General features: G+C 37.7%; 1 protein-coding gene across 1 annotated transcript; it reads right to left on the reverse strand.

The window, feature by feature from the left end:
* Positions 1-8,144: 8,144 nt before the first annotated feature.
* Positions 8,145-8,966, reverse strand: LOC145954830 (uncharacterized). The gene has a single exon (XM_083069517.1). The coding sequence runs from the start codon at positions 8,964-8,966 to the stop codon at positions 8,145-8,147; it is 822 nt and encodes a 273-aa protein (XP_082925643.1).
* Positions 8,967-9,332: the final 366 nt, after the last annotated feature.

Below are 9,332 nucleotides of genomic sequence, written 5' to 3' on the forward strand. Positions count from 1 at the left end.
AAATGCTTATTTATGCAAGATTTATTTATTTATTTTTGAATAATCCCCCATGGATAAAGAAAGCTTTCTAAGTGTGTGAAATGTTTTTGGATGCATGCAATGCATGTTGATTTTAGTTTTTTAGAAGGTGGCTTCCCCTTTCTCCTTCTCACGAATAAATTACTTTGCTTGATGCACAACATTTAGTTGTATTGGCCGTTTGATGTGTTGAACCGTCTTGGGGCTCTCTCTTTTCTTCTTTTTGTTTAGACACCCTAACTTTTGCTTAGGATGTATCCTAGCGGGTTATTTTTGCTCTCCTATTTTTTTTCACCCTAATTTTTGCCTAGGATGCCCTTTGCGGGTTTTCATCCCAGCGGGTCATTTTCATTTTTTTGGACATGTTCAAATTTTGACAACCATCAACAATATATGTCATTAGGATGGGATAAGACAGAAAGGAAAAACGGATGATTTAGAATGGATATGTGGTTGAGGTAAGTCAGTGTTTAAGTTTTTAAACAAACATTTCTTTGGATAATTATTATAATCATTCTTCTAATTGTCTTGGACTACATATCTGAGTCTGGGGCAGAGTCTTCAAAAAGTTTTGGCCTTTTACAGGAGTATTCAAGCCGCCTTTTGAAAAATCGTCACTTGCTATTTTTAATCTTTTTAGATCCCTAATTTTTGCCTAGGACATATCCTAGCGGGAACTTTTGATCTTTTTTTTTTTTTTTTTTGCCTAGGACCCCTTTGCGGTTTTTCATCCCAGTGGTATTTTGCAAGTGACTTTTTCGCTTTGACAAAACCTCCTACCGTCTACATTTGGGAGGACTAGTGCCTTTGGTGATTAACACTGCCCCCGTCCGTACATCAAGGAGAAAGATGTTGCCCTGGCCTACAGGTGTTGAGAGTTCCTTCATGGACCGAGATTTGTGCTTCCTCTGTCAACCAAATTGAGTCGATGTTTTTGTAAGACTCTTCTTGTGCAATAAGAATCTCATGATTTTGCATTTTATCATTTTCTTATCCTTTTATGCTTCGAGGAAGTGATCTCCATAGACTTAGATGATGTGTCGTAGATGTTCAAAGCTTTGATTAATTTTATTATCCTTAGTCATGTCTGTTTTTTTTTTTTTTTTTTTTTTGGTATTTGGGCACTATGATTGTTTTAGATTTTAGTGATAAAAGGGAAAAGGGAATGAAATAGAGATTTGTAGGAATGACATATCTTATTGATAAATGTAAAAACTTATACAAGCCCTTATTTTGAACTTGTGACCATGGGCGAAAGTCATGAGTTTTGAGCATGAATTTAAATTTATTTATTTATTTATTATTTTTTTTTTGAAAAAAAAGAGAGTCCCCTACTCTAGTAATTTTTCAATCTTATACTCCAAGGTCATTCCTCATCATGCTTGTGCAGTGGGTGCTTGTCGATGTTAGGTGTGTTGGTATCAAATTTCAACTACCCAGCGTCTATAAGTCCTTGCACGCGGAATTGTAGGGCCTTGCATCGCTCCACGGAGTGCCCCGTAGAGTTAGAGTGATAGTCACACCTTTCCTCAGGTTTGTACCATGGCGGGTAAGGGGGGTCCATCTTCTTCGTTGGAGGAAGTCAGACTATCATTGAAGCCTCTAGGAGTTGGGGTAGTAGCTCTGTGTATGTGATGGGGATTTTGTCTACTACCTTGTCGTCTCTAGGCTTTGCCTGTGGTGTGACTTGACTTTTTGGAGTAAAGATGACGGCGTGGACCCCTTCTTCCCTCTTCTTTTCATAGATCTTCCTAGGGTCATAACTCGTCGGAGCCTTCCCTATCTTCCTGCTTTTTAAGCCTTGCTCAACCCTTTCACCTATAGTGACTATGTCGGCAAAAAGGGTCGACGTGTTCCCTATCATCTTGTCATAATAGGGTCCACTTAAAGAGTTGATGAACATTGTCACCATCTCCTTGTCAGATAATGAAGGCTCTATTTGCGCAGCCAATTCTCTCCATCTCTGTGCATAGGTTTTGAAGGACTCATCGCCCTTCTTGCTCAAGCTTTGTAAATCAGACCTATCAGGAATTAGGTCGATGTTATACTTGTATCGACGAAGAAAAGCATCGGCTAACTGTTTCCATGTTTGGGTCCTCCCTCCATCTAGCTACATGTACCAATTGAGAGCGATATCTGAAAGGCTTTCCTGAAAACAATGTATCAGGAGCTTTTCATTATCCACGTAGGCTGCCATCTTCCTACAGTACATTGTTAGATGTCCTTTTGGACAACTGGCTCCAGTGTACTTTTGGAAGTCAGGGATTTTGAACTTGGCGGGGAATTGGATGTCTTGCACCAAGCACATGTCTGCAGCCTCTTGAACATCAAAACTGTGGCCTTCCACAACTCTCAGTCTTTCTTCCAAGTCGTTCAGATGATCTTTGGAAGCGTTACCAACATTGCTAGTACTATTGTCGTGCTGCAATTTGTTCATGGCCTCAAGCATTCTAGCCATTTGTTCCTTGAGCTGTCCGAGCTCCTCATTGAGGGCACGATTTCTCTCCTCTAGGTCTTCCATAGCTTTTATCTTTTGAGCTCGTGTGAGTACGGAATGTTGAAAAGCCACCTTTAAGGGTAAGATAATTTCCTATTAAGCTTATTTAAATGATAATGCATGAAGGAGGTTTCTCAACAAAGACTTGGTAGCCACTCCTTTGAACATGAGATCAAAGTGTCCCTTTTCGTAATTTTTTACGATGTAACAAAGGTCACACTAATTGGAGTTCATCAGTCTTTGTGAGAAATCTCCTTGTGATCATAGGAATGTATGTAGTATGCATGTCCCTCCTCTTTACTCTCTCTTTTATATTTTTTTTATTATTATTTTTTTATTTTGGAAAATGCATGATGCCCCCCTTTTTTTTATTTAAAAAAAAGGGATGTATGATTCTCACAGATTTTATTTTCACACTAGGTTTTCTCTCGCATGATAATGCATTTTTATTTTTTTTATTTTGTGTTTTTCTTTACCTTAGGGGAACTATAAAAATAAATGAATGGTTTGAATAAACAAAATGCAACAAACATGTGTTCATACAATCCACAAGCAGTCGCGTATAAATCCATGGTCTGTGGTCCCTGTTAAGAAAAGTGCATTGTATAGGGCGGTTCTAATCATCCTTACTTTGGTCTTAAGGTCCCCAAGGTGCCCCCATTATAGGGACCCAGTATCTCTGTCACCATCACCTGGCAAACTCTAAGGTCTGTCGCAGTATTTCAGGCTAGAGTAACCGGTTATCACCTTGAGTGTGATTTCCGACAAGGCTCACAGGCTCCAAGGCCAAACTTGGGCCGGTCGTACGTCAACCACTCCCTATGTTTAATACCCTCATGCCCCCGGGTGTAGGGGGAACTGTTGTGTGCTATGGTTTGTGTGCAGTTGTTAATTCAAACAGATGTATAATTTAAACAAACAAACATATATTAAAGCCAAACAAATAAAACAAATAAAGTAAAGGGGAAAAATATTTAAATTATTATTTTTATTTTATTAACTTCATCAATTAAATGGGCCTGACCCTCTTTAAACTTCCCCAGTGGAGTCGCCATCTGTCGCAACCCGAAAATTTCCGATCTCGCGACGTATGGTTTAGACATCCTTTTAAAAGTCTCATTAATTAAGGAATGCTCGGACACCAGACTAATCCTTAATTAATGGTTTTTGAAAATAGGTTCATGGAGTCGCCACCAATATTTTACTCAAAACATTGGAAAAAGAAAAGGTTTTTTAAAGATCCAACTATGGCCTTGATAACCAGAATTGGGTTCGGGGGTCGGTTACGTGTAGGGAAGGTATTAAGCACCCCTACAACGCCCTCAATTGGTACCCTATGATGAAGTTAACATTATAAGAATTAATAAATTAAATATTAAATCCCCTTTATTAATATTTATTTACATGCTTAAAATATAAATCATGCTTAAAATATAAATTAAGCGATTAACCCTAAAATATCTACATTATGACGTTTATTATAACGAAAAAAAAGAGATAAAGATAAGAAATAAAAGGAAGAGAATAAGATTAGCTGAAATACCTCTTGAACAAACTTTATTGAATCTTCAAATATGGAAAAGGTGCTTTTTGGCGACCTTTAACACTAAAGTATGCCTCACAAATCTCAAGAAATACAATAGGAGGGAGAGAGAATATAGATATGCGACACAAATCTCAAAAAAATATAATAGAAGGGAGAGAGATAGAGAATTTTCGTGCTCAAAGGAGTCTTATTCGAAATTTCTCTGGCCGCCTTGAGAACTGTGCCCAAGACTTCAATTTATAGGGATCAGCAGTGGGCCAGAATGGCCTATTCCGGTTTCGGAACGGCCCGTTCTGGCCCAATTATTATGTGTAAATTTCGTACCTGGAACGGCCCGTTCTGAAAACGGAACGGCCCGTTCCAGAGTAGAAAGTAACACAAATTTTCCTTTTCCAGAACGGCCCGTTCCATATTTGCCTTGTTTGGAACGACCCATTCTGGAATTGGAACTGCCCGTTCCACCCAAAATATTTAGTTGATTTCAGTTACGTTGGAATGGCCCGTTCTTATATTGGAACGGCCCGTTCCGGGGTTCAGAACGGCCCGTTCCGATTGTGGAACAGCCCGTTCTGAGTTTTTGGAACGACCCGTTCCGATTTTGGAACGGTCCGTTCCGGGCTACTGAAACCGCCTTATTTGGCCTTTAGGCTTTCTGATGTCTTGTCTTGTTGTTTGCCTACTTCGGAAGCCCCTTCCCTTCGTAATGGAGGTCCATTTCTTTGTTTGTGTGCCCCCCGGACGAAATTGGGTGTCTACAGTTCCCACCATCATTAAGTGTGTAGATTTGCCTAAAATCAGAAACCTAGCAAGATATTATCTACTGGACTAAGCAAACATAATTACAGTAGAACTTTACCCACTAATACAAGCAACCATAATTAATTATAGCAGTAAAAAATAAAAGAAAAGTTTTACTACATTAACACTCCTCCTTAAAACTTTTCTTAAGGACTCCCAGCTTGCTTCTTAGCTCATTAAACTTAGCACTTGGAAGGGCCTTAGTGAGTATGTCTACCAATTGCTCCTCGACCTGTAACTCATCAACTGAACATCTCCATTCTTCTCAACTTCCCTTATAACATGAAATTTGACATTGATATGCTTGGTTCTTCCATGTTGAATTGGATTTTTAGCAATTGAAATGACTGACTTGTTATCAGACCATAGCACAGTAGGTTCCATTTGCACATGACTCAAATCTGTCAAGACTTTCCTGGCCCATGTAGCTTGATTTGAGGCTGCTGCTGTAGCTACATTCAGCCTCGACAGAGGATTGAGAAACCACGTCTTGCTTCTTAGAGTTCCATGAAAATACTCCACTACCAAGTGAAAAAACATATCCTATTGTGCTCTTACAGTCATCAATAGATCCAGCCCAATAACTACCAACAAAACCTTCAACCTTTCCATAACTTTTGCTATACCAAATGCAAAAATCAGTAGTACCTTTCAAGTATCTCAACATTCTTTTGCCTACACCAACCTGTGTTAAACTTGATGAATGCATGAACCTTGAAAGTAAACTACTACAGAACATCAAATCTGGTCTGGTTGTAGTCAAATAAAGAAGACTACCAACCAAACTTCTATATTGAGTCACATCTTCTTTTGCATCACCATCAGCCTTGGAGAGCTTTTCATTAACAGCAAGCGGAGTTAAAACAGGATTACAATTCTCCTATTTGAATTTTTTCAGCAAGTCATTTGCATACTTTTTCTGTGAGAGAAAAATTCTATCATCAAACTGATGCACTTCCATCCCCAAAAAATACCTCATCACTCTAAGATCTGTCATTTCAAAAACCTGCAACATGCTGTTTTTAAATTCTTCAGTTTCATCAATATCATCACCTGTAATCAACAAATCATCAACATAAAGTGAAACCACAATTTTCTTTCCATTGCCACAACCCTTCACATAAAGAGTAGGCTCATTTTGGCTCCTCCTGAAATTATTTTGCAGAAAATGAGAATCAATTCTGTTGTACCAAGCTCTTGGAGCCTGTTTCAGCCCATACAAGGCTTTTGAAACCTATAAACTTTTTCTTCATGACCTGCAACAATAAAACCATCAGGTTGTTCAACATATATTTCTTTTTGCAATACTCCATTTAAAAAAGCAGATTTAACATCCAAGTAAAATATTTTCCATCCATATTGAGCCGTTAATGCAACAATTAATCTAATTGTTTCATGCCTAGCAACCAGCGCAAATGTATCACCATAATCAATTCCAGCCATTTGAGAATACCCATTCACAACAAGCCTTGCTTTGTGCTTATGGATGGAACCATCTGGATTTAATTTTGTTCTATAAACCCATTTGACGCCAATCACATGTTTGTCCTTGGGCTTTGAAGTAAGTTCCCAAGTGCCATTTTTGTTAATCATGGCCAGCTCCTCCTTCATTGCATCTTTCCATTCTTCATGCATTGAAGCCTCTTCAAAACAAGAAGGCTCACTTACAACAAAATTGCATTTTTCATAAATTTCAGCCAAAGACTTGGATTTTAGCACAGGAGAATCAGATTTAGCAATCTGATTTTTATTCTCATTTGCAGCTTGCTCCGAGTTGAAATTGGTTGTCAACTGTTCTGTTTTTGTGTTCTTTTGAACTTCATTGTTTTCCCAATTCCAGTATGCATTCTCATCAATTTAAATATCCCTGCTAATCACAATCTGTTTTGACCTCATATTGTACACCCGGTAACCTTTGGAGTTTGTAGCATAGCCTAAGAAAATCCCTATTTCAGCTTTGTTATCTAATTTGGATCTTTTTGCTGCTGCAACATGAGTATAACAAATAGATCCAAAAATATTCAGGTGTTTGGCAGTGGACTTCACTTCATTCCAAGCTTCAATTGGTGTTTTCTCTTGAACAGCTCTTGTTGGTAGCCTATTCAAAAGATACACAGCTGTGTAAACAGCTTCAGCCCAAAAACATTTAGGCAATTTCTTTTCAGCAATTAAGCATCTTGCCATCTCCATAACTGTTCTATTTTTTCTCTTAGAAACTCCATTTTTTTCAGGAGTATAACTTACTGTCAATTGATGAAAAATGTCCATATCTTCACAAAATGCATTAAACTCATTAGATGTATACTCCTTCCCATTGTCAGATCTCAATATTTTAATTTTGCAGCCACTTTGAGACTCCACCATGGCTCTAAACTTTTTAAAGACATCACAAGTTTGAGTTTTACTTGATAAAAAATACACCCATGTCATTCTTGTCAAATCATCAATAAATAGAAGAAAATATTTGCTTTGGCTAAGAGAAGGAACACTCATTGGACCACACAAATCAGTGTGAATAAGCTCCAATTTTTCCTTTGCTCGTATGAAATTTGTTGATGAAAAAGACTTTCTATGCATTTTTCCCAATTGACAAGCATCACATAAATCATCAATAATACCCATCATAGACATGTCTTTCACCATATCATGAATTTGCAAAAATATCAAAGCACCCATATTAAAGTGACCATATCTTTTGTGCCATAAAACAGAATCATCATGTTTGGAAACAAGAGCTGATTCATTCACTTGATTCAAACTGATTGGAAAGATATTATCGCACATTTCAACCTTAATAACTTCCGAATCATTTGAATCCAATATGATACAGCCATTATTTTTAAATGAAAGAGAATATCCTTTGTTCATTAGTTGGGCAACACTTAGCAAATTCTGATCCAAATCAGGAATAAATAAAACATCATGAATAAATTTAGGACCTTTGCTAGTGTGAACAGAAACTATACCTCTTCCTTCAGCTTGTACAATATCTCCATTTCCAAGCTTAACTTTGGTTTGGACAACCCTATCCAAAGTAGTAAAGAGACTTGAGTCCCTTGCCATGTGGTTTGTGCACCCACTATCAACATACTATACATCATTTGAACCTGAACTACTTGTTTGAGTAGTCATAAACAAGTGTTCTTCATCTTGGAGTTTCTGATCGGTGAAGTTAACTTGATGTGCATGTTGTGGTTGAGATTGGTTTTGCCTGAGTCTGCAATACCTCTCTCTATGTCCCCACTTCTTACAAATGTTACATTGGATTTGAGGCTTCCCCTTATACTAACAATCTTTTGATAAGTGGTTTGTTCTTTTGCATGTAGAACAAGGAGGACAATGATTGTTTGCTGCAGATTCACTACTCCCATCCATCTTAGTTTTCCCCTTTTGGTCACCGACAACTTTATAATTATGCTTCTTTTGATTTTTCTGACCATCTTGCTTTCCCTTGTGCCTTGCTTGAAATGTACCTTCAGTTACATCATCCATTCTCATAGAGAATCTTTGCTCATGAGCTTGCAATTTACTAACCATTTCAGAAATGGTTAGTTTCTTAAGATCACATGACTCTTCAATGGCAGCAACTTTGGCTTCAAATTTTCCGGGTAGACTGATCAGCATTTTTTCGACTACCTTGTGGTCATGGACCACCTTACCATACAATCTCATTTGGTTCACCAAGTGAGACAACTTTGAAGTGTACTCCTTGACTGATTCACTTTCCTTCATTTTCAGCATTTCAAACTCTCTTTTAAGAGTCAATAGTTTGATGGATCTCACCCGTTCATCACCGGCATATCGTTCGTTCAGCTCATCCCATATTTGTTTTGTTGTTTCCAAATGCATAATGCTTGTAAAAACATCATCTGTCAAAGCTGAATGTAAACATGAGACAGTTTTTTCCTTCTTCAAAGTCTCCTCCTCATGTTGCTCCATTTGAGCTATGGTAGGATTAGCCCTCAATGGTGGAACTTCCTTATCTTGATCTACATACTCCCATAAGCCAAAAGACTTCAAACATGATCTCATTTTGACAATCCATATGTGATAGTTTTCCCCAGAAAATTGAGGGACAACAAATACATCATTGTTCCCCGAAGCCATTTTATCACTCACTCACAAGTGTTTAATCTCTCCTCTCAATTTTTTCCAGACCCATAGCCTATAAGAACAATGCTCTGATACCACTGTTAAGACATGCAATGGGCAGCGGAAACATAAACCATGAAAATCATACAAAACCATAAAACAGAGAAGAGGAAAGGTTAGGGAATAGAGCAATTTCGTATTTGCTGGACAACCATACCATTCTGCTTGTTTTTCATTCATATATAAGGCAAATACATGAAAAATGATAGCCATACATAAAACTCATAAATGTTGTCAGTAAAACACATGTTCCCACCATCATTATGTGTGTAGATTTGTCTAAAATCAGAAACCTAACAAAGGAACTTTACCCATTAATAC

Source organism: Cajanus cajan, chromosome 2 (assembly GCF_000230855.2).
Source record: "Cajanus cajan strain Asha chromosome 2, NIPB_CcT2T_4, whole genome shotgun sequence".
In the NCBI taxonomy this organism is placed as follows: Eukaryota; Viridiplantae; Streptophyta; class Magnoliopsida; order Fabales; family Fabaceae; genus Cajanus; species Cajanus cajan.